Here is a 26,472-nt window from a genome sequence, read left to right on the forward strand (position 1 = left end):
ACTTAGTGAGACCTTGTCTCTGCAAAAACTTTTTTCTTTTTTGAAAAAGAGTCTTGCTCTGTCACCCAGGCTGGAGTGCAGTAGTATAATCTCTGCTCACTGCAACCTCTGCCTCCTGGGTTCAAGTGATCCTCCCACCTCAGCCACCTGAGTATCTGGGATTATAGGTTCGTGCCACCACACCCAGCTAATTTTTGTTATTTTTAGTAGAGACAGGGTCTCGCCACGTTGGCCATGCTGGTCTCAAACCCCTGACCTCAAATCATCCACCTATCTCAGCCTCCCAAAAAGCTGGGATTACAGAAGTGAGCTACTACACCCAGCCTACAAAACATTTTTTTTTTTAATTAGCCAGGCCTGGTGGCATGTGTCTGTAGTCACAGCTACTCTGGGGGCTGAAGTAAGAGGATCACTTGAGCCCAGGAGGTTGAGCCTCCAGTGAGCCATCATCATGCCACTGTACACCAGCCTGAGTGGCACAGTGAGATGCTGTCTCAAAAAATAAATAAATGAGATAAAGATAAAGACAGTCATATCAATGTCTCTGGGCTTTTACTTTATTCTGCTTTGCTCCATGCATGGGGACTCACTGCCTGCTCTTTTCTACCTACCTTCCAGAGATTGTTATAGCATTAAGGATAACTGGTATGTTTTGCCTTAGCAAACCCTACATGAACTCCAAAGAACTCTCAAGAGTAATCCTAGACCATATGTCTAACTTTTATTAGTTGCACATAAAAGTCATCTATTGGGAGATTTAAAGGCCTCCTTTACATTAAAATAATAGCAGGTTGTCTACCCAGAAAAAAGACTTGACAAAAGTGAGGACCACTCACACTCATACTTTTGTGTGGACCAAGTCATCATGTAGAATGAAGGTGTAATTTTAGCATTCCCTGAGTGAGAATTTCTAGTCTTTAATTGTTTTGGGTGGGCAGGAGTGCTAAAAAATGCAACTCGTGATTAACTTATGAGAAAATCCTTCAAAATGATAGAAGCTAATTATCTGCTCTTTTTCAGTCAAGCAAATTAAATTTTTCCCCATGCGTATCTCTAAATTGCAATCCTGTACAAGGAAATTATCAAATCTAACCTTAGGCAGTGACTATCTTTTTGCACTTACACTTAAGCAATAGATCTCCAAGAATTAATTTTGAGACTGACTTTATTCCTTTTGAAGAATGGTTTGAAATGGGCCTCATGCTGGAATCAATTTTTCAAGTGTATTTGAAAATGAGTAAGGATATCTTCTCATAGTAGATGAGTCTTCATTAGTAAAATACACATTGTCTGGTGTCCATAATTATGGTATCACATTTTCTCCAGTAAAATTGCCGGTAGGGAGAAGAAAGTTCTTTGAGATGATGTATAGAGTCATTTCTTTTTTAAAAATTGGAGACAGCTAAAACAGAAGCTATTTTAGGACTCAGCACCTGAAAATGCGTATGTGTCAATGGAAGAATTTAGTTTAATTGTAGGAAAAAAAATACATTTCTCTGAGATTGCTTAAATATTTTTCGAACCAAAACAAATAATATAGAAAACAAGGAAGCCATGTAAGAAAAAAGATAACCCGCAAAAGAATAGCTGGGAATCATCTCTTCTGGCCTTTGTTTTCTTCATATTAGATCTCCAGAAAGCTATTCAAATTAATTTTGTTACCAGTTGCTAAATCACTATTGACCATGTCTACACTGCCAACAGGAAAAAATTCAGAAACTCATTTCAAAGAGCTAGGAAGCTCAGGGATGTTCTATACAGGAATCCAATATCAAAAATACAGAAGCATTATTTGTTCTGATCCTATTCCAAATTAAGTAAGTTGGTAACCACATGTTACAATTGGAAAACATCTTGCAACTATTTAACTCTTTCTATTGCACTTTGTCTTCCAACTTTAAAAGGCAAAATTTTTAAATCTGACCACGGCCCTTATGATTGTTCAGAATATAATCAAATGTATCCTACAAGGAATATTTTATTTGGAATTAATCAAATTGTTTTCTGCCAACAGTAAGTTAGGTTGTTTTTTGCAGTTCTCAAGTCACAAGTATGAGGACCGAACTCTCATTCAACATCCAAGCCCTTGCAGTTTGTGCAAATGTATGTTTAGCAAGAAAGTGAGTAATAGAATGCCTTTTTCTCTTACTTTTCTGTGTTCATGAAATGAATTAATGTTTTCATTGTGTCACTTTAGGACATTGCTAGTATTATTTTATATTTCAAATAAGTGAGTCTCCTAGCTATCTATTAAGATAAATATGTATTGCTTTCTTATTTTTATTCTGATTCTAAATCAATGATTTCAAGAAATTGAGCAGTATATTACTGTCTAAATAGGCAGTCGTTTTATGTCCTAAACTTCAGGCTTGATCTCTTACTCAGCGTAACTGATTATTAGTGCTGATCTTAAAAAGAAGCAATTATTTTAATTCCTCTGATGATAAAAGTAACCCCTGATGAGAAAAGAAACCCTGAAAAATATAGCACTATAAAACCTATTAATTAATTTATTATCTAGTCTTTTGAATGTATGTATTTGTGTGCAAATATATATTTGCATATGCATCTATAGTTTTGTTTACTTAACACTTAAACAGGGTATTATGAACATTTTTCCATACTATAAAAATACTTAAAATCATTTAAATGTCTATGTAACATCCTATGACCAAGGAGAATTAATTTAAATGTTCTTCTATTGAGAAGTCTTTAGATCGCTTTCACTCTTTATTTGGTATTATTGTAAGTAATACCAAAGCATTTTTATGGATTAATCTTTATTCACATTTCTGGTTATTGCTTAAAGATTTATGCCTGCATGTCACATAACTGAGTCAACGATTATGAATATTTTTAAGGCTCCTGATATAGATGTTACTAAAGTAACTTTTCTGAAGGATTATACTAACATACTGTCATACTGCTGCATTCACACCAGCATTGAGATTTATCATTCTTAAATCTTTATTATTTCAATTATGAAAATATCTGTTTTGCATATATTTGATCACTTCTGAAATTTAACAAAATTAGTAGTTTGTATTTCTTCTGTGAATGTTAGCTTTATCTCCTTTATTGCATAGTCCCAAGTTGTAGTTCAAGTTTATTACTATATTTTGGTTATTTGTTTCAACTCAGATTTTAAACACCGACATCTCTCTTTGATCGTAGTTAAAAATGGAAAGTTTTTATAGATCTAATAGCTTACAGTCCTGTGATATTATTATTGATATTTATGTATATTTATATAAATATTTTAGATATATTTTTATTATTTTTTGTAGGGACAGGCAGAATCCATCATTAGTATGGCTTTTTACTGGAATGTTTTGCATTTATTCATTGTTCTTTGCTTGGAGAGCAAATTTAGATATTTCAAAACCACTTTTCATGGGTGTGGTAAGTTTTACTTAGATGTATCATTGACCAGAATGTTTGAGAAGAATGTACAAATTTGCATTTCATGAATCTTGTAGAAGAGCAGATTACTTGAGGAATAGTTAAAATTGTATTTACATTTTTATAAATCATAGTTAAATTATTGAGTCATTACAGCTAAGGCCTCTTTTTAGGATAAGAAGAATGCAGTGTTTAACACACTTGTTAAATAGAAAAATGTAAGGTAGATTTAAGTCAGTCGTATGTGCGTGTGTGTGTGTGTGTGCGCGCGCGCGCGCACGCGCGCTTTCAAATATAGGCACAACAGCATTTCTCCTGGAATTTTTTAATAGCAAAAGAAATATGAATTACAATTGAGGGCACTTAACCACATACTCCCTAGTTTCTTACCTCCCCTGTCCCATGCCTAGGCAGAAGAGCAACTGTGTTTCTGTTTTCCTTGGCAGCAGTCTCTGAGATTAGAGTATTTCTTCTACTTATAATAGAATCTCTGTAAATATCAATAGCTTTTTTTTGACAGCTGAAACCAACTGGTCTTTGTGTGTGTGTCTGTGTTCAGGAAGCCTAATAAATAATACCCTACTTGATCACCTGAGTTCTGAATCAATTGAGAAACAAGGTAATCCAGTATAACGGGTGGGAGAATCACCTTTATTACTGATAATACTGAGACTTGAAAATGTGGCTTCTATCTGTGGCCAAGAGGGCTTCCTCTTTGAGCATCTCAGAATGAACAGATTTACCCACTAGTCACAGGCAGTACTGTGCAGGGCACTCCTCTTCCCATGTCTTCCCCACCCCACTGGTGCCATAGAGACAGACTCTGCCCCTGGTCAAGTGCTTCCTGTGGTTAGCTCACTTCCAGGAAAAAGTGAGAGGAAAAGGGAAGGCCCTGCAGGCTGAGTCCCAGCTCCCAAACTCCCTAGTTGGATCAGTCCCTACATCCCACAGGAGGAAATACGTGAGGGGTCAGAGAGAGGCTAGGAAAGTGGAGCTTCTCCCTGTGGAAGGAAACATCAGGAGTAAAGCAAAAGCATTTCTCTACCTTTTTCAGCCTGTATATTACTGGAGTTAAGAGTAAGGCCACAGTATTGAAGTGAATGTGTGGATCTAAAAAGGGAGATGCACCTGTCAAACTGGGAAGGAATAATGTTTGAAATAGAAAAACGATATGACCTGGGCTTGGATTCGGGAAATCAGCTAACAAAATCTGAATGATAACAGGCGCATGCAACTAGGTTTACACAGTATATTTAAAAAATATATACATACCTGATGAATAGCATAAACTAGTCAACTGGACCTACTGGTCTTTTTCACAGGTGGAACGATTCTGGATGCAGAGCAATGCAGTAGTGGCTGTCCTCGCTGGCACTGGTTTGGCTGCACTTGTGTCTGAGACTAACCGAGTGCTGAATAACAATGGGCTTCAGTGTCTGGAATGGCTTTCTGCAATTCTTTTTGTAGTTTACCAAATGTATTCTAATTACAGGTAACACATGGTTATTTTTGTAAGAAGTAGCTGTCAAGCCAGAGATAGCTGAATGTTTAGATTCAAAGTTTATTTCAGTTTTAACTTCTACTGGTTTTCAAGACTCAAAGTGAGACAGCTTGGTTGAATGCAGTAGTTCTTTAACTTTTGGGGCTGTTAAACCTCCAGAACCAGACTCTCAGCATGGGTGATGTATGGTTTCAGGCCATTGCAAGCAAGGGTTTAGGTGGTGCATGAAGACTATTTGTATCTTTTTCTCTAAAGAACCCTAGAGATACTTTCAGAATCCGTAGTATAGGTAAAATTCTATGACCTGAAATAACACTTAGGTGAAGAGTAAAATGATTGAGGGTCTTTTTGTATATCCTAAAATAATTCACTTTATGCTTTACTTTATGTCCAGTTGACCCTGTAGTAGTAAATATTAATTTTTTTTTGAGACAAGGTCCCAGTCTGTCCCCTAGGCTGGAGTATAGTGGCATGATCGTAGCTTACTACAGCCTCGTACTCCTGGGCTCAAGCAGGTCTCTGCCTCAGCCTCCTCAGTAGCTGGAACTATGGGCACATGCCACTATTAGCAAGGCTTTTTTCTTTTCTTCTCTTTTTTTAGTAGAAACAAGGTCTTACCACGTTGCCTAGGCTGGTCCTGAACTCCTGGCCTAAAGCAAGCCTCCCTCCTCAACCTCCCAGAGTGATGGAGTTACAGGTGTGAGCCACCACACCAGCCTTAATTATTTTTAAATTAAGTTCTAAAAGTTTCTTAACTCATGTATTATTGATATTACATGTATTTCTCAAAATCTATTTAATAATCATTACAATAAGAATCTCAGTCTAACATAAAAGATGTCTTAGATTATAGTTTGTTTATTTCCAGCAATATCAAGTACACATTATGGAATTGGAAGACAGTCCCTTGGAATTTTGCTATAGTGAGATTTGGCTGGTATTGTTTTAAAGGATTAATTTTTCTCTTTTAACTTTAAAAACCAATGTTCTTATCAATCAACCCTGCAATTCTATTACTGGATATAAACCCAAAGGAATATTAATCAATCCACCATAAAGACACATGCATGCAAATGTTTATTACAGTGCTGTTCACAATAACAAAGACATGAAATCAACCAAAATGCCCATCAATGGCAGGTAGGAAAAAGAAAATGTGGTCCATGTATACCATGGAATACTATGCAGCCATAAAAAGAATGAGATCATGTCCTTTGCCAGAACATGTTGGAGCTGGAGGCCATTATCCTTCACAAATTAACACAGGAACAGAAAACCAAATACTGCATCTTCTCACTTGTAAGTGGGAGCTAAATGATGAGAACTTGTGGCCATAAAGAGGGGAACAACAGACACTGGGGCGTACTTGATAGTGGAGGCTAGGAGGAGGGAGAGGATCAGAAAAAAATAACTATTGGGAACCAGGCTTGGTACCTGGGTGATGAAATAACCTGTACAACAAACCCTGTGACACAAGTTTACCTATATAACAAATAACAAACCCACATACATACTCCGGAACCTAAAATAAAAGTTAAAAAACCATTGTTCTTTATAATACTGGGGTACAGCTGGTGGTAGAAAGGCCACCAGGAGGCCTTGAGAGAAGGGGCTGCTTGTCCTGGACACATCGTCACTAGCTCAAGAAGGTTCACCAAGCCCACAGTGTGTGTCCCAACCTTTTTTAATCCCAGTTATCTCCTGGCTCAGGCCATTAGGGCAGTCCAAGTTCAGCATGAGACATGTTTGCACAGGCTAGGTGTTTTTATCTTGTTTGATTTTTTTATTTGCCTCAGGGGAATGGAATACGTAGCACCTTTGCTAGGTGGCACAATGTGCCTCATCACTCTGTAGCGTAGGGAATCAGGTAGGAAACAGTGATTTTTACATGAATTACAAAGGCAGGGATAATATTCTGTTCTTGGAGGTGCTCATTTGCTTCATGATACTAACCCGGTGATTCAGCTCTAGGCTGTGTTTTTCAGCTTCATCCAATGTAATGGACCTGGTCATAACAGGAAGGACATTGATTATCTGATTTTTTGATACTTATTACTGTCTTGTCGTCGTCTTCTGTTTTCATATAGTGGTCTCAGAATTCATGCCAGATTTTCTTTGAAGCTAGAAAGTTCACTTTATTCTTGAAAAGAATGAAGTTGTTGGCAGTAGCAAATAATGCCTGGAGAGAAGTAAGCAACTCAGTAAACTCTTCCTCCCCTTGCTTCTCATTGGTCTCATCCCCTTAGCGATTTCTTGATCTCTAAAGGCAGAGAGGAACACAGGAGGCCTGTGATTCATGGGGAGAGGTGGAAGGATCAACCTCTGCAGGCAAGAAAATCATACAAATTCAAGTCAGAAATGGGCAGATTTCCTTTTGCATTTCTGAAAGTTCTTTTGAGTAAATGGAATTAACATGAAATTGCCTTAAATTCCAAGTGGAATTAGAAATCTTACTTTCTAAAGATAAGATTGGATTGCACTTGGGGGGAAAATGGACCTATTCTTAGGCACTGATTCCCTTTTTGTGGAAATGATTATAAATTCCAGAAGTAAGCAGTAGACTGATTTTTTTCAATTGCACATTAGCTGCTGCTTTTTTATCAGACGATAGTGTTCTCTTCAAATTATTTATTATTTTAGAATATATTGAAACACTAAATGTTGATTGTATAATAGGAAAGGAATGACATAGAAAATAAGCCCAGTGTTATGAAAACTGTAGCAAAGTGTTGCTATTTTAATTTTTTTTTTCGATCCTTTTATTTAGCGTTTGTGACCAAAGGACCAACTATGTGATTGATAAATTTGCAAAGAACCTTCTCATATCCATGCCTCATGATGCAATTATCTTACTCAGAGGAGATTTGCCCGGGAATTCTCTCCGTTACATGCATTACTGTGAGGGATTGAGACCTGACATTTCCCTAGTTGATCAGGAAGTAAGTATGTGAAAAATATACTTAGAATATAGCAATTATTTAAAAATGTATGTTTTGGAAAAAACTATCTTCTTTAAAACAGTGGATGGGTACAGTTTTCATGATCACTGTTAGGTAGAATATGACATTCTTTCATTTAATAGCGTAAGTCACACTAGTTGCCTCTTTCTTCTTTCAAAACATCCAAACTGAATGTTTTAGAATTAATGTTTTTCATGTTAGATTCATAATATTTTAGGTCTCTAGTTCCTGTGACAAACCATAAAAGTCTTTGCTGTATTGTAAATCTATTTTAAAATTGTTATTTTACATTCAGCTAACTCAGCCATTCAAATTAACCTTGCCCATTGGTTCAACGATTAAAAGAAATGATATTGAGTAGGAAATAAATCATACTGTGGTTAAGTAAACATTTCACTCAAAACAAATTATTAACCACAATTATACTATAGATTTTTTACGTAAACTTTGTTAGTGCTATGACAAAAAACATGAAGAGAGGACTTGTGAAAATGCTGAGGGCTATGAAAACAATTTTTTAATTGAACTATTTAAACTATAAGAGTTATTATTTAGGCCATAAATACATAAAAGGGAAGAAACCTATCTCTGGTGTTTTTAGAGCAGTCATTAAGAAAAGAGGAATTCTAATCTTAAAAGAATAATGTGAATTCAGTTGAACAAATTATTAGGCATAGTACTTAATGCATTTTGTTGAATTAATGAATAATTACAATTTCTGGAGAAAACTATCAACAGATTTATAAATACACAATTTTATGTTTTTATAAGCAGTTGCATTTATATCATGTACACAGATCGAATAATTTGATCTTCAGTCTAGTTTCTGACAGAAGCTAGGTTATGTGTTAAAAACATAGTTCCACACTGTGATTTTAAATACTGTTTAGGATGTCAGATACTGTACTTGAGAAGCATGGATTAGAAAGTGAATTAGACCTATACTCAAGTCCTCATTCTGTCACTTCCTGGATATGTGACATGGGGCTAATGATTTTTCTCCTCTCAGAGCTTCTGTTTCCTTATTTATGAAATGGAAGTCATTATTAAATAAGTTAGGATGCATCTGAATGCAAGACACAGAAATACCTGACTTAAATTACCGACTTTTTTAGCCTTACACAACAAGCAGTCTGGAGATAGGTGATGTTAGGATTGATAATATGTGTAGTTCAGGGACGTCTGTTTCTGGGGCAGCTTTTCTGCCATTCTCTTGACTTTTCCCTCCCAGTCACAGGATGGATGCCCAGTTCCAAACATCACAACCTAAAACAAAGCATGGTGCTTCTTCTGGGGCATCTCCCACTCTTTTTCTACTTATTGAGACTAACATGTGCCCCAGAAGCCCCCCAGCAGACCTCTACCCAGGCCCCACTGACCAATACCTAGTCATATACTCACTGCTCATTAGCAAAGGAGAATGACTAGACCTGAGAGCATTGCAGCCTAAGCCAGCTGATCAAAATCAAGATTGTGTTAGTGAGAAAGAACAAGGTATTCACTGTTGAGTGGGCATTCAACAGTGTCTGATACAATTATTCTCGCATAGCAGGGTTATGATGAGAATTAAATGAGGAACAATAAAATCCATAGCACACAGTGGGTATGTAATTAATAATATCCTCAAGAACTGGAGCTATTGGGTGATGAAGCCTAATTCAGTAAGGATTTTTGAGTATTTACAATTTACACTTACATTAAAATTAATTTGTCATTCACTAAATGACTTATGCTTTAGCATAAGTAAAACATAAGCACAGTTTCTCAAATGATGAGATCCAAACATAACAAAGCTTTGGTGATGTAAATGCAAGTCTCTTCTTTAAATAAAGTTAATAGATACACATCCAAGTTTAGAATTAAGTATGTATTGAGTATAGAATTAAGTAAAGTGATTTTTTCTAATATATGCAAATTTTTTAATCAAAAGAACTTGTAAGGATATGTAATTAATATAGCACTACTAATAAATTCAGATAATTTGAAATACCAAAAGAGTTTTTAAGTTTGAGGCCTAGATTATTACATGACTGAGCTTCTCCAGGGCAGGGATTATATCTTATTCATTATAGATAAGCATACTTGTTTTTTTGCATGAATAAAAGAATGGCTATTTTGTCTACATTGTCTAGTCTGGCCGTCAGAGGCATTTCAACTTCAGCAAACATTATTTGAGAGCTGGCTGGGTGCAGTGGCTCATGCCCACAATCCCAGAACTTTGGGAGGCCAGGTGAGCAGATCACTTCCAGGAGCTCGAGACCAGCCTGGCCAACATGGTGAAATGCCATGTCTATCAAAAATACAAAAATTAGCTGGGCATAGTGGTATGTTCCTGTAATCCCAGCTACTCAGGAGGCTGAGGCAGGAGAATTGCTTGAACCTGGGAGGTGGAGGTTGCAGTGAGCCAAGATCACCCCACTGCACTCTAGCCTGGGTGACAGAGTGAGAATCTGTCTCAAAGTAATAATAATAATGAATTGAGAACTATTCTATGCCAGGCAGTGTGCTAGGTGCAGGGACACAGAGATGAAAAAATACAGTGCCTTTTCTCTGGGTGTTCATAGTCTGGTGAGAAACAGGCTCTAATAGAGCTGGGTACAAAGTGCTACAGGAACATGTCATTCTGGCTATGGAGACAGAAGAGGGCTTCAGAGGAATTGATATTTACACTGGTTCTGAAAGTTGAATACATGTTCTCTAGGTTAGTGGTCCCCAACCTTTTTTTTTTTTTTTTTTTTTTGAGATGGAGTTTCGTTCTTGTTGCCCAGACTGGAGTGCAATGGCACAATCTCGGCTTACAGCACCCTTTGCCTCCTGGGTTTAAGCGATTCTCCTGCCTCAGCCTCCCCAGTAGCTGGCCACCACACCCAGCTAATTTTGTATTTTTAGTAGATACAGGGTTTCTCCTTGTTGCTCAGGCTGGTCTTGAACTTCCGACCTCAGGTAATCCATCCGCCTCGGCCTCCCGAAGTGCTGGTATTACAGGCATGAGCCACCACATCCACCCAGTCCCCAACCTTTTTTACACACAGGGACTAGTTTTATGAAGGACAATATTTCCACAGATTGGTGATTGGGGGTGCCGGTGGGGGTGGGAAATGGTCTTGGAATGAAACTGTTCCTCCTCAGATCATCAGGCATTAGATTCTCATTAGGAACATGCAACCTAGGTCCCTCACATGTGCACTTCACAATAGCATCACGCTCCTGTGAAAATCGAATGGCACCACTGATCTGATAGAAGGTGGAGCACAGGTAGCAAAGCTGGCTCCTGCCGTGTGGCCCAGTTTGGAGACCCCTGCTTCAGGTATAAAAATAGGGGAAGGTCCTTCTGGGGAGTCAAACACGGGAGCTAAATTGGAAGAAGGTATTAATGTGACTGATGATAGTCATAATAAAATCTAAGGTTTACATCACTAAAAAAGTAATCAGTGCCACATCTTTAGTTGTACTTATATTTTCAGTATGTACATATGATGTTGGTGCAAAAGTAATTGAGGTTTTTGCCATTACTTGATAAACTTGACTGTTCTTAATAAATATGTTTAAAAGGCTGACATTATGTGTGACTTTTCTGGCAGATGATGACTTACGAGTGGTATTTACCCAAGATGGCAAAGCACTTGCCAGGTGTCAACTTTCCTGGGAACCGGTGGAATCCTGTGGATGGAATATTACCTAGTGGAATGGTCACATTTAATCTTTATCATTTTCTTGAAGTAAATAAACAGTAAGCTTTCTTTTTATATAATAGCTTTTCTAAAATCTTAAGCTTTTCTAAAATTGTTTCTGTAGCAGCTGTGCCTCATCCAAAAGACCAATTTTCTATACCTATTTCCCTGTCACTGGTGAGATTATCTTTGTAATTAAATTGAATATCTGTGCATAAATGAGGCCAGGCAGAAATAAATGTTATTGTTCTGGGTAAAGGAAAAATGAAGACAGATTAGCAATAACAGCAAATAAGATCTTAGTACAATTCACAGAAATTGGAGATGTGCCTGCCTACTTGAAATCATTGCAGGTGGATGGCAAGCAATTACAGTTTCCCCCTGATCAACACCATGGCCCCCCTTTTAAGTATAAAGCAAATGTTTTCAGGAATAATCACTATATAAAAATAGCTTAAGGATTTTTATAAAGGATAAGACATTTTTATAAATAAGAAAAACACCTACAGTTTATACTAGCTGAGATAAAATTGTGAATTCTGTACTTGAGAACATAAAATTATTTGTAGTTAAGGTCAAGAATAAATAAGTCCCCCAATGGTATAGTGTTGAACATTCCTCCTGCCATGAAGTGCTTGAGATTGTCCAGAGCTTGAAAAAGAAACACTTAGTTCACAATTTCTTTTTTGTTATAAAGAAGACTTCAGAATGTCTTTGTAGATCCCAAAGTTAAATTATCCCTTGCTAAGAACATAATGTGGTATTTTGAGTGTTTAGAGATGAAGTTTATGTGGCTCATGGAGTAAACAAAAGTAATGGTATAAATGTGCTTTGAGAGTAACATTTAATTATTCTATTCTAGAATAAGATATTAGGAACCATTAACATCCCCAAATAGGCATTTTTAGGAATTTTCAAGAATTCAGTCTCACAAGCATTTACTGAATGTCTACTATGTTACAGCTTGTATTAGGCCCTGGCAGTAGAAAGATGAATGAGACTCAGTTCCAAATCCAAGTAGAACACAATCTAGTTGCATACATACATAAACATTAATACGACTAGCCATAATTTGGTGGGATAAGTTCTATACTAGCAATGCCTTGTAAAGTGTCAGACATAGTAAATGCTCAATAGGTATTTACTGAATAGATGATTTAACTGACAATATATGCCAAGTGTTCTGGCAGCATGGATGAGGAAGCCATTATTTCTGCTTGGGGACATTCATTGAGCATTTACTGAATAAAACTTGGGTGTCTAAAGTGTTCCAGGAATGATATGATGGAAATATCCTATGTTCTTTGGGGAACTCTAAACAACACAGAAAAGTGTAAGGACAATCAGTATCATCTGTCTCCCAGGGACAGCTGCTGTTAATATTTGGATAAATATTTTTGGATTCCACTCATCTTTAACATAAATTACTTACTTTTAAAACACATACACATACTTATACATACTGTATTTTATATAGCTGAGATATCATTTTCTGTTCAATTTTTTTTACCGACCATTATATCATAAGCATTTCCCCATGTATATTAAATTACTTACTTTTAAAACATATACATGTGCTTATACATACTGTATTTTATATAGCTATCATTTTCTGTTCAATTTTTTTTTTACCTACCATTATATCATAAGCATTTCCTCATGTATATTATTGTCATTTTTGGCTAATATTCTCATAAGATGCGTAATAATTTAACAGATATTCTATTTTTTGGATGTTCTTTGTTTCTAGACTTTTGCTATTATAAGATGATATGAACATTCTGCCCCATAAAGTTTTGTTAATATTTTTGACTAACAAAGATTGCTGGATAAATATGACTTATAAATATCAGTTTTTAAAATAGTTTTTAATTTAAAAAGTTGATATTGGCATGTTTCACTTAGTGTAATGCCTTTGAGAACCATCCTAGTTGCTGTCTGTATCAATAGTTCATTCTTTTTGTTGCTAATATTTCATTGTAAGGATGTACCATAGTTTGTTTATCCATTTACCTGTTGAAGGACAGTTGGGTTGTTTCCAGTTTGGGTCATCTATAAATAGAGCTGCTATAAACATTCATATACAGGTTTGTGTGTGAGTATGTTTTTCTGCATAGGGTTAGGATTGAGTTGTTTTCTTATTGTAGAGTTTTGAAAGTTCTTTATGTATTCTAGGGACACAACCTCTGCCAGATATGCAACTTGTAAATACTGTCTCACAGTTAATTGCTTGTCTTTTACAAGTGTGAAACTTTTTAATTTTTATGAAATCCAAATCCAATTTTTTGCTTCTATGAATTATATTTTTGGTATAACTTCTAAGAACTCTTTGCTTAATGCCAGGTTACAAAGATTTTCTCATGTTTTCTATTGTGAGTTCTGTAGTTTTGTTTTTGGGTACAGGTGTCAAATTGTCCTCACACTATTACTACAGAGATTCTCCTTTCTTCATTTAATTGTATTTGCACCTTTCTCTGTCTCTACAAAAGAAAAAAAATTCTTCTGGGGTTTTTGATTGGTTTTGATTTAATTAGTGTTTCTGTGGTTTTTTTTCATCCTTTTGTCTCTAACCAACCTATATCCTATTTATAATGGGTGTTTTATAGACAGCATATATTTGAGCCTTATTTTACTATTTCAAATATCTCTATCTTTAATTGCTATGTTTACACCATTTGCATTTAATGTAAATATTAATATATTTAGATGTATGTCTTATCTACTATTATCTTTTCTTAATTGGATTAATTGACTTTTTTGGGGGGGGGATGGAGTGTCACTTCGTTGCCCAGGCAGGAGTGCAGTGGCACAATCTTGGCTCACTGCAACCTTTGCCTCCCAGGTTCAAGCAATTCTTTTGCCTCAGCCTCCTGAGTAGCCAGGACTACAGGTGTGTGCCACCACGCCTGGCTAATTTTTGTATTTTTAGTAAAGACGGGCTTTCACCATGTTGGCCAGAGGCTGGTCTAGAACTCCTGAGCTCAAGTGATCCGCCCGCCTTGGCCTTCCAAAGTGCTGGGATTACAGGTGTGAGGCACCATGCCTGGTTGACTTTTTATATATTTTTCAAAAATGTTTATTGAGTCTTTTTACTGTATCTCTTGGTAAAGTTTTTGTTATTGTTGTTTTGGTTTTTGTTTTAAGCTGGTTGCTGTTGAGATTGCAGCATCCATACTTAACTTTTTGTTGTCTTCTTAGAAGAAATATTTTACCACTTCAAGCAGAACGTGGAGCCCTTACTGCCATATGAGTCTCTTACTTTTGTGTTATATATTATGTCAGATGTGGTCATTTTTATTTCAGTTGTCACTTTTATTTCAGTTTCTCTTTTTTTTTTTTGAGACAGAGTCTTGCTCTGTTGCCAGGCTGGAGTGCAGTGGTGCAATCTCAGCTCACTGTAACCTCTGCCTCCCAGGTTCAAGCAATTCTCCTGCCTCAGCCTCCCAAGTAGCTGGGACTACAGGCGTGTGTCACCACGCCCAGCTAATTTTTGTATTTTTTAGTAGAGACGGGGTTTCACCATGTTGGCCAGGTTGGTCTCGATCTCCCGACCTCGTGATCCACCCACCTTGACCTCCCAAAGTGCTGGGATTACAGGTGTGATATTTCAGTTTCTCTTAAAGAACTTAAGAGAAAAAAATAGTCTACAGTTTTATTCACTTACCAGATCTCTTGTTCTTTCTTCTGTCCTGATATTCCAGATTTTCCTCGTGTATAGTTTCCCTTTATTCTGAGGATATTCCTTAAGCATTTCTTTTAAACCAAGACTATTAGCAATGAATTCTTTTAATTTTACTTTATCTGGAAATGTCTTTATTTCACCTTCATTTTTGAAGGATATTTGTGGAACTAGAATTCTGGGTTGATAATACTGTTTTTCTCAGCATTTAAAAAATGTTACTTTGGGCTGGGCACAGTGGCTCATGTCTGTAATTCCAGCACTTTGGGAGGCTAAGCAGGAGGATTGCTTGAACCCAGGAGTTCCAGACCAAACTTGACTACATAGGCAGACCCTGTCTCTACCAAAAAAAAATTAAAAATTAGCTGGATGTGGTGGTGCACACCTGTGGTACCAACTACTTGGGCAGCTGAGGTGGAAAGTTTGTTTGAATCTGGGAGTTTGAGGCTGCAGTGAGCTATAATTGTGCCACTGCACTCCAGCCTGGGCAACAGAGCAAAACCCTGTCTAAAAAAAAAAAAAAAAAAAAGTTACATTTTTTTTTTTTTGCCTGTGTAGCTTCTAATTAGAAATCCACAGTTATTCAGATAATTGTTCCCCTAGGTGAAATGTATTGTTTTTCTTTGGCTATTTTCAAGACTTTTTGTCTTTAGTTTTTAGCAATTTGATTATGATATATTTTAGCATGGATTTCTTTGAGTTAACTCATTTGGAGTTCACTGAGGTTCTTCAACCTGTAAGATTATATCTTTCACAAAATTTGGGAATTATTTCTTTAAATAATTTTTCCTGTTTCACAGCCTCTCTTTTCTCCTTCCAAGATTCTAATGAAATGAATTTAGACCTTTTGGTATTGTCCCTCAGATGACTAAACTCTATACATTTTAGTCAATTTTTTTTTTTTTTGTTTAAACTGTATCATTTTTAAAAATCTACCTTCAAATTCCCTGGCATACTGTCTTGCCAAACTTATATTAAGCCATTTGGATCCTCTTTGTATATTTTACTTTTTTGTTGAGCTTCTCCATCTTTCCAACTGTTTCTAGAGTATTTGCCCTTCTTCTTGATGCCTGGTTATAACAGTTGTTTTAAAGTCTTTGACAATTCTAGCATTTGTGTTATCTTAGAATTGACATCTGTTGATTGTTTTTTCCCTTATGAGTTGACATTTTTCTGGTTCTTCATATGCTGAGTAATTTTGGATTGTATCCTGGATATTTTGATTATTTGGGTCTTATTTAAATCCCAAGGAGAATGATGACTTTTTGGTTTGTTTGTTACCAAGCCTTTGGCCAGGTTAATCTCAGGTTGCAGATTCTGGCTTGCCTTCTGTGAATTGTGGTTCTAATACCAATTCTGTTTCCAAAGCATTTGCAGTGCTATTTGGATCAATCCCATGTGTGTGCTACTGTTACTGGTGGCGAGTGTCCAAGTTACTGGCTGCAAATATGTACAGGTCAGCAGCACCCTCAATTCCTGCCTCCTCAGAAGAAAGAATTCAACTGAGGGGTAAAAGGCAGAAGGAGAGACCAAGGCAAGTTTTAGATGAGGAGCAAAAGTTCATTAGAAGCTCTAAAGCAGAAACAAAAGGAAGGAAAGTATACTTAGAAAGCCAAGCAGGCGACTTGAAAGACATATGTGCCCCATTTAACCTTTGACTCAGGATTTTATATGTTGGCATACTTCTAGGGTCTTTTGTCCCATCTCCCCTGATTCTTCCCTGGGGGTACCCTGCCCGGATGCACAGTAGCCTGCTGGCACTTGGGAGATGAGAATGTGCAGTGTGGGCCGGGTGCAGTGGCTTACGCCCATAATCACTTTGGGAGGCTGAGGTGGGCAGATCAGCTGAGGTCAGGAGTTCAAGACCAGCCTGGCCAAAGTGGTGAAACCCTGTTTCTACTAAAATTTAAAAAATTAGCCAGGCATGGTGGTGTGCACCTGTAATCCCAGTTACTCGGGAGGCTGAGGGCAAGAGGATTGCTTGAACCCAGGAGGAGGAAGATACAGTGAGCCGAGATCACGCCACTGCACTCCATCCTGGGCTACAGAGCAATACTCGAAAGAAAGAAAGAAAGAAAGAAAGAAAGAAAGAGAGAGAGAGAGAGAGAGAGAGAAAGAAAGAAGAGAGAGAGAGAGAGAGAGAGAGAGAGAAGGAAGGAAGGAAAGGAAGGAAGGAAGGAAGGAAGGAAGGAAGGAGGAAAGAAAGAAAGAAAGAAAGAAAGAAAGAAGGAAGGAAGGAAAGAAGGAAGGAAGAAGGAAGGAAGGAAGGAAGGAAGGAAGGAAGGAAGGAAGAAAGAAAGAAAGAAAGAAAGAAAGAAAGAAAGAAAGAAAGAAAGAAAGAAAGAAAGAAAAGAAAGAAAGAAAGAAATGTGCAGTGTGTTTACTGGAGTTGTATGCAGGCTCACTTGAGGCGTTCTTCCCTCACCAGTGGAATGGCCTGCAAGGTCATATACCATTTAAACTCTGCTATTTTGCCTCTTAGCGCACATGCTTGAGGCCACTCGCCCAACTCCTGAGATCTTTTTGGGAAGCTGCTGATCACCAGTTTATATCTATTGGGAAACTGCCTTTTCCTGGTGCTGGCTGTGCAACATGTTACTATTTTACAGAAGCAGTGTGACAACTGTCTGACCATTACCTGATGGTTGTCTGAAATTCCTGGTGGGGTTGGGGTGAGGTGGTGGGGAGCCCTTTTCTGCCCTGCTCATGCCTATGGTAATATTACCAGGTACCCAGTCTGGAACCAGGGTGGTGGTCCGCCCTGTGGTTAATTTTACAAACTCTGTTTAGGGTCAGACCTGTGCATGCACAGCTCAGAGATAAGCCAGGAGCTTATATACAATGTTATGGGATTGCTCTCTTTATCGCTCTCCTTTCTCTGGTCACCCCGTTACTTTCCAACTTGCTAGGGCCTTCCTTTTTGGCTCTCCGGCCAGAAAGCCAAGGCTTTAATCTCTTTCTTCTGCCATGCACTTCCTGTGACTGTGTCTGCATCTGGAGCCAGGCTGAAGGTCTGAGAGAAACAAAAAGCAAGGGAGGTTAGCTCCACACTCTTGGAACCACAGAGTCTCTGCTTAGAAAGAAGGGTTCCCCTCCCTCAGAGTCACTGTGCTGCTGCCTCCACTAATGCCATGGTGTTGGCTGGCACCTGGAAAAGGAGAGAAGGAAAAAGACCTGGGGGATTTCCTCCACTCTCTCCAAATTTTAGGAGTCCCCTTTTCTACTCCTTGGGCTACAAAAAAAGGGGGACTTTTCTTGGAACTCTTTTTGTCCTTATTTGAAACATACTTCTGAGTTTAGAGCTTCTTTTTCCCCCCATGGAGGGAGAAAAATGGTAAACTTATCCCTGATGTGGTGGAACGTTTAATTCTGGTCATTTTTCTCAGTCTTCTTTCTACCTTTTACTTTTCAGAGTCCTCAGATGGCTGCTCCACATATTCTGTGTCCAGGAGTTATAGTTGTGTACAGTGGGAGACACAAAGCAGACTGTAGTTACTCCATCTTCTCCAGAACTAGAACTCTTTTTTTAGTAAATAGAGTTGGGGTCTCATTGTGTTTCCCAGGCTGGTCTCAAAGCCCTGGCCTCAAGTGATCCTCCCACCTTGGCCTCCCAAAGTGCTGAGATTACAAGTGTGAAGCCCCATGTCCAGCCTCTATTATGTTTTGAGTATGTAAATTATATCAGATATCTCATTAATCTTAAGCAGCTCTGAAAGATAAGTTGTCGTTCCTGTTTCACAGATGAGAAGACTAGACAAAGGTAGTTATTTTTCCAAAATCATGTAAGTAATAAATGGTGGGGAAAAAAAATCTAAAAATGATGTTTCATGAATTATATTTACTTAACATTTAGAACTTTAAATTTTAAGTACATCATGTATTTTTCTGTTTCAATAGAAAAGAAACATTTGTTTGCATAGGAATTCATGAAGGTGACCCATCCTGGAAAAAGAACTATTCACTTTGGCCATGGGGGTCTTGTGACAAATTGGTTCCTTTGGAGATTGTATTCAACCCCGAGGAATGGATTAAACTTACAAAAAATATCTATAACTGGACTGAAGACTATGGAAGGTATGAACAGCAGTTGCCTTTTGGTGCATATAAATATAGCCGTTTTGAGTACCCCAAAAAAGACATTTTGAGATGCCTTTTAATTTGTTTTACTTTTTATTGCTAATATTTACTTGCTACCCACAGAATACCTTAAAACAACAAAAAGAGAACATGTCTTTGTCATCCTCCTATTTACAGATCAATGGGGAGAGAGGAGGGAAAGGGGTGCTGTGGTTGTGTGGATTCCATGATGGTTAGATGCATGACACCTTCTACTTCCGGGTCTTTGAAGGCTGTCTTGTCCACCATCCTATATCTCATTACCGTAAAAGTGGAAGAGGTTCATTAACTGCAGTTGAACTTTAAAAGGCATTCTGTTGTTTGTGGTAGTTTCCATATGTACAAACTTGTCATATTTTTTCTTTAAGAATGGCAGATAACTTCTCTGTGAGGGAAGACTCAGATTTGAGTAGCTCTGTTTTCAGTTTCTTGGCATCAATCTGGTTATGTTGTTGGCATTACTAGCCTTCCTTTAAGCATTTCTACATAGACTTTACTCTTTCCTATATAGAAAATGAGCCACTATCTAGACTGCTCTACCTATGGAGTAGCGATTCTGGGTTTTTTTGTTTTTTTTTGAGACTAAGTTTCATTCTATCTCCCAGGCTGGAGGGCAGCGGCGTGATCTTGGCTCATCACAACCTCCAAATCCTGGGTTCAAGTGATTCTCCTGCCTCAGTCTCCCCAATAACTGGGACTACAGGTGTGCGCCAACATGCCCAGCTAATTTTTGTATTTTTAGTAGAGACAGGGTTTCACTATATTGGCCAGGCTGGTCTCAAACTCCTGACCTTGTGATCCACTGCCTATTGCTTATAATTTAAGAGCAACAGACAAGATTTTATTTTTAAATGCTGTAAAGGTTTTTTGAAAACTCAATATGTACACATGTGGATAATCAAAGCACTGCAGGACCATCATAAGAAAAAGCCAGAACAGCTGACAACTAGCACACATACGTAACATTGCTCATTATCCCCATTCTATCAAAATATATATATAAGAAAATTTTTAATTAAGAGAAGGAAAAATCAAGTGTCTTGCCCATTGTTCTTTGAGCAGTATCATAGCTCCAGCAGTGATTTTCCAAGCCAGGAGTCCCCTCTCTTCAGGCTGATCCTCTTGTTTCACAGCTCTTTGGCTCTTACCTCTGTCCATAGAGTGACTTACAACTCACCTCTGCCCTGTTGCCATCTAACATATGGTTCTTAGGAACAGCTGGCTCCCCAGGTATTTCCAGTCTTTCCATTAATCTGTTTGCTCTCTTGAGGCATGGGAGCTCATTACGCAGATTAAGAACACATTTACCACAACTCAAACTTCTTATAATTCGACTTATTTAGGAGAAGTTTATTCATTTGATCACTATCAGTATTTCAAGATTCAGCTTATTTTATTGGCCTTGTCAGATTATAAAACAGTCATGGTGTATCCATTGCAAAAATGTGGAGGATGGCCAGGCATGGTGGCTCACACCCGTAATCCCAGCACTTTAGGAGGCCGAGGTGGATGGCTCACCAAAGGTCAGGAGTTTGAGACCAGCCAACATGGTGCCACTCCATTTCTACTAAAAATACAAAAATTAGCTGGGTGTGATGGCGGGCGCCTGTAATCCCAGCCACTCAGGAGGCTGGGGCAGGAGAATCACTTGAACCCGGGACGTGGAGCAGAGAACACACCATTACTCCAGACTAGGCAACAAGAGTGAAACTCTGTCTCAAAAAAAAAAAAAAACCTAAAAATGTGGATGGCAGAAAGATATTACTGTTTTGTTGTAACTACAGGTTTGATCCATCTTCTTGGGAATCTGTGGCCAATGAAGAAATGTGGCAAGCAAGGTAAATAATCTACTTTTTTGTGTTTGTAGTCTGTTTTTAATGTGGCAGGGAAGTAACCTATGGCACTTTTCATTTTGACAGTACGGGTGTGTAGTGATCATAAAAATAGCATTTGTGAGCATTTATGTTTTTGAGGCACTGTACTAGTCTTTATACATGAATATCTCAGTTCATCCATATAATAACCTGTGAGGAAGTTATGATTTCCATTTTATAGAAGAGCAGACTGGATGTGGAAAAGTTACTTCTTGTCCCAAGGACATATACCTGCTAGTGATGAAGTCCAAATCTCACATGTCTGCCTCTGGAACACTCGTATCTCTCCTATGCTTTCTTGCGTTAACTAAAGTGAGTGTAATCTATTGAGTAGAAGTTAATCATTACAACCTCGCCTCCATTTATAATGTGCCCGTTAATTAGTTAAGCACTTAATACTCACTAGAGGCCAGGCACTGTGCTAGGCATTGAAGCTACACATTTGAATATGACATAGTTCCTATCCTAATGAAGCTTACAGTCTAATGAGCAGACATGTGAAAGGAGATTGAAATATTAATCTGATGGATGCTATACCTTCCTGCTGTTCAGAGAGGAGAGAGGTCATCCTGTCCTGGATGGAACATTTCATAGTGATCCTACTGCTTCTTTTGGTTCCTGTCGTTTTTTTTTTTTTTTAATCAAAATAACACTAACAAACTTTGGCCTAAGTATTGACGTAAAAGTCCTAAGTCATGCAGACAGGAGTATCTTGTACATATGGAGTGCTTCCTTCAGCAAAAGTATATTGATGCCCAGTCTGAGCTAGGGACTGTGCACTGAGAACAGTGACGATATAAAGAGCTTACATAAGTTTAAAGAGGTCTTTGCAAATATATATATACTATAGTTTATGCAATAGTCTTTTTGAATAAATCAGAAAATGGTATATTTTCAGTCATAGGAACAAATTTGCACAATTCACTGTGGTTGGGTGTGGGAAAGCTGGGAAGAAATCACATAAAAGAAGAAAGCAGGTCATTATTTGGGCAGGTATTGATTTAATTGGTGTGCTGAATACAACCTGGATTACTTCATGGGGTCTAAGGGTCTAGCTGCCTTTGTAGAAATGGGCACACATGGCATGAGCTTCGTGATGGGTACCTTCAGGGATGCGTTGGCAAACTCAGCAAGTTTCCCTTTTCCTGGCTTCTCTCGCATAATAAAAACGTACATTTGGAGGCAGAATGATGTGTAATAGTGATGATGAATGTAAGCTTTCATTCTAAAGGATTTACTCATCAGTGTGAATGCAGCATCTTAGGGGTGAGTGGAGGGATTGTTGTTGGTTCAGAGCAAATGTCCATGAATATGAGAGAATTGAAAATGATACAGTAAAGGATTTTGTATATCCTTTATCAGAGGAGAAGCCTGAAAGATTTAGCCCTGAATGTGCAATTGGCTGTATGATTTTAATGAAGGTTCTTATCCCCACTCCCAGGATGAAAACACCGTTCTTCATCTTTAACCTGGCAGAAACTGCTAACATGCCTTCAGCAATGAAAGCTCAACTCTACACTCATGCATATGACGTATGTTATACTTTTATTATTATACTTCAAGTTCTGGGGTACATGTGCAGAACATGCAGGTTTGTTAAATAGGTATACATGTGCCATGGTGATTTGCTGCATCCATCACCCCGTCATCTACATTAGATATGTCTCCTATCACTCCCCTATCCTCCCATCCCTTGACAGGCCCCCCCCGGTATGTGATGTTCCCATTCCTGTGTCCATGTGTTCTTACTGTTCAACACCCACTTATGAGTGAGAACATGCAGTTTTGGTCTTCTGTTCTTGTGTCAGTTTGCTGAGAATGATGGTTTCCAGCTTCATCCATGTCCTTGCAAAGGACATGAACTCATCCTTTTTTATGGCCGCATAGTATTCCATGGTGTATATGTGCCACATTTTCTTTATCCAGTCTCTATCATTGATGGGCATTTGAGTGGGTTCCAACTCTTTGCTATTGTAAACAGTACCACAGTGAACATACGTGTGCATGTGTCTTTATAATAGAATTATTTAAAATCCTTTGGGTATATACTCAGTAATGGGATTGCTGGGTCAAATGGTATTTTTTTTTTTTTTAATTTTACTTTAGGTGCATACTGTATCTGGCATTTCTTCCCATGTTATCCCTCCCCATCCCCCACTGTCTCTCTCCTACCCCCCCACCTGCCCCCAGTGTGTGATGCTCCTGTCCCTGAGTCCCAGGTTCTCATTGTTCAACACCTACCTATGAGTGAGAACATGTGGTGTTTGGCTTTCTGTTCTTGTGTCAGTTTGCTGAGAATGATGGTTTCCAGATTCATCCAAGTCCCCGCAAAGGACACGGACTCATTTTTTATGGCTGCATAGTAGTCCTTGGTGTATATGTACCACATTTTCTTTGTCCAGTCTATCATTGATGGGCATTTGGGTTGGTTCCAGGTCTTTGCTATTGTACACAGGGTTGCATTGAACATATGTGTGCATGTGTCTTTATAATAGAACAATTTATAGTTCTTTGGGTTATACCCAATAATGGGATTGCTGGATCAAATGGAATTTCTATTTCGGGATCCTTGACAAATCACCACAGTCTTCCACAATGGTTGAACTAATTTACACTCCCACCAACTGTGTTCCTATTTCTCCACATCCTCTCCAGTATCTGTTGTCTCCAGATTTTTTAATGATCGCCATTCTAACTGGAGTGAGATGGTATCTCAATGTGGTTCTGATTTGCATTTCTCTAATGATCAGTGATGATGAGCATTTTTTCATATGTTTGTTGGCCTCATATATGTCTTCTTTTGAAAAATGTCTGCTCATCTCCTTCGCCCACTTTTGAATGGGCTTGTTTTTTTCTTGTAAATCTGTTTTAGTTCTTTATAGATTCTGGATAGTAGCCCTTTGTCAGATGCGTAGATTGCAAACATTTTTTCCCCATTCTGTTGGTTGCCAGTTCACTCTAATGATGGTTTCTTGTACTGTATATGTGATGGATTACATTTATGGATTTGCATATGTTGAACCAGCCTGGCATTCCTGGGATGAAGCCTACTTGATCATGGTGGATAATCTTCTTGATATGCTGTTGCAATCTGTTTCCCAGTATTTTATTGAAGATTTTTGCATCAATGTTCATCGTGGATATTGGCCTGAAGTTTTTTTTTTTAGTTGAGTCTCTGCCTGGTTTTGGTATCAGGATGATGTTGGTCTCATAAAATGAGTTAGGGAGGATTCCCTCCTTTTGTATTGTTTGATACAGTTTCAGAAGGAATGGAACCAGCTCCTCTTTGTACATCTGGTAGAATTCAGCTGTGAACCTGTCTGGACCTGGACTTCTTTTGGTTGGTAGGCTATTGATTGCTGCCTCTACTTTAGCCCTTGTTATTGGTCTATTCAGGGTTTCAACTTCCTCCTGGTTTAGTCCTGGTAGAGTACACAGTGTCTAGGAATTTATGCATTTCTTCCTGGTTTACTAGTTTATGTGCATAGAGCTGTTTGTATTTCTGTGGGATCAGTGGTGATATCTCCTTTATCATTTTTTATTGCATCTATTTGATTTTTCTCCCTTTTCTTTTTTATTAATCTGGCTAGTGGTCTATTTTGTTGATCTTTTCAAAAAACTGGGTCCTGGATTTATTGATTCTTTGAAGGGTTTTTTTGTGTCTCTATCTCCTTCAGTTCAGCTCTGATCTTAGTTATTTCTTGTCTTCTGCTAGCTTTTGACTTTTTTTGATCTTCCTCCTCTAGCTCTTTCAATTTTGACAATAGGGTGTCAATTTTAGATCTTTCCTTATTTCTCATGTGGGCATTTATTGCTATAAATTTCCCTCTTGACACTGCTTTAAAGGTGTCCCAGAGATTCTGGTAAGTTGTGTCTTAATTCTGATTGGTTTCGAAGAACATCTTTATTTCTGCCTTCATTTCATCGTTTATCCAGTCAACACTCAGGAGCAAGTTGTTCAGTTTCCAAGTGGTTGTGCGGGTTTGAGTGTGTTTCTTGATCCTGAGTTCTAGTCTGATTGCACTGTGGTCTGATAGACTTATAATTTCTGTTCTTTTGCATTTGCTGAGGAGTGATTTGCTTCCAATGATGTGGTCAGTTTTAGAGTAAGTGCAATGTGGTGCTGAGAAAAATGTATATTCTGTGGATTTGCGGTAGACCATTCTGTATATGTCCATTTGGTCCAGCTCTGCATTCAAGTCCTGGATGTCCTTGTTAATTTTCTGTCTGGTTGATCTGTCTAATATTGACAGTGGAGTGTTGAAGTCTCCCACTATTATTGTGTGAGTCTTAAATCTCATTTTAGGTCATTAAGAACTTGCTTTATGTATCTGGGTGCTTCTGTATTGGATGCGTTTATATTTAGGATAGTTAGCTCTTGTTGGATTGATCCTTTTACCATTATGTAATGCCCTTCTTTGTCTCTTTTGATCTTGGTTGGTTTGCAGTCCATCTGATCAGAGATTAGGATTGCAACCCCTGCTTTTTTTTTTTTGTTCTACATTTGCTTGGTAAATCTTCTTCCATCCCTTTGAGTCTATGTGTGTCTTTATATGTGAGATGGGTTTCCTGAATACAGCACACTGATGAGTTCTGACTTTTTATCCAGTTTGCCGGTCTGTGTCTTTTGATTGGGGTGTTTAGGCCATTTACATTCAATGTTAATATTGTTATGTATGAATTTGATCCTGCCATCGTTACTGGTTTTCTTTCCTGTTAGTTGACTCATTTTCTTCATTGCATTTTTGGTGTTTGCCAACTGCTTTGCTTTTGCAGTGGCTGGTACTTGTTCCTTTCCATGCTTAGTGTTTCTTTCAGGAGCTCTTGTAGGGCAGGTCTGGTGGTGATGAAATCTCTCAGTAGTTTCTTGTCCATAAAGGATTTTATTTCTCCTTCACTTACGAAGCTTAGTTTGGCTGGACATGAGATCCTGGGTTGAAAGTTCTTTTCTTTAAGGATGTTGACTATTGGCCCCAATTCTCTCTGGCTTGTAGGATTTCTGCTGAGAGATCTGCTGTGAGTCTGATTGGCTTCCCTCTGTGGGTGACCTAACCTTTCTCTCTGGCTGGCTGGCTGCCCTTAGCATTTTTTCCTTCATTTCAACCCTGGTGAATCTGAATGATTATGTGCCTTGGGGTTGCTCTTCTTGGGGAATATCTTTGTGGAGTTCTCTATATTTCTTGAATTTGAATGTTGGCCTGCCTTGCTAGGCTTGGGAAGTTCTCCTGGATAATATCCTAGAGCATATTTTCCAGCTTGGATTCATTCT

General features: G+C 38.1%; 2 protein-coding genes across 9 annotated transcripts in view; one reads left to right on the forward strand and one right to left on the reverse strand.

The window, feature by feature from the left end:
* Positions 1-26,472, forward strand: part of TMEM260 (transmembrane protein 260) — an 81,093-nt gene that overhangs the window by 34,036 nt on the left and 20,585 nt on the right. For 5 of the 7 annotated variants that reach the window (XR_013521721.1, XM_002753936.7, XM_009006075.5 and 2 more), the window contains exons 8-15: positions 2,037-2,120; positions 3,288-3,402; positions 4,725-4,894; positions 7,671-7,842; positions 11,445-11,593; positions 19,111-19,287; positions 21,114-21,167; positions 22,645-22,735. Coding sequence is in view for 6 of the 7 variants with exons in the window: in XM_002753936.7 (XP_002753982.1) it covers positions 2,037-2,120; positions 3,288-3,402; positions 4,725-4,894; positions 7,671-7,842; positions 11,445-11,593; positions 19,111-19,287; positions 21,114-21,167; positions 22,645-22,735 (1,012 nt within the window). In the remaining variant the exon portion in view is untranslated. The remainder of the gene's footprint in view (positions 1-2,036; positions 2,121-3,287; positions 3,403-4,724; positions 4,895-7,670; positions 7,843-11,444; positions 11,594-19,110; positions 19,288-21,113; positions 21,168-22,644; positions 22,736-26,472) is intronic. The other 2 variants (XM_009006078.5, XM_035260602.3) reach the window with 1 other exon arrangement.
* The window catches only part of LOC118144951 (uncharacterized), a 38,460-nt gene continuing 18,662 nt past the window's right edge, over positions 6,675-26,472 (reverse strand). Inside the window, exon 3 of one of the 2 annotated variants that reach the window (XR_013521722.1) lies at positions 6,675-7,225. Coding sequence is in view for 1 of the 2 variants with exons in the window: in XM_035260604.3 (XP_035116495.1) it covers positions 18,119-18,226 (108 nt within the window). In the remaining variant the exon portion in view is untranslated. Of the gene's footprint in view, positions 7,226-17,975; positions 18,227-26,472 lie in introns of those variants that run through there. The other variant, XM_035260604.3, reaches the window with a different exon arrangement.

Source organism: Callithrix jacchus, chromosome 8 (genome assembly GCF_049354715.1).
Source record: "Callithrix jacchus isolate 240 chromosome 8, calJac240_pri, whole genome shotgun sequence".
NCBI classification, from domain to species: domain Eukaryota; kingdom Metazoa; phylum Chordata; class Mammalia; order Primates; family Cebidae; genus Callithrix; species Callithrix jacchus.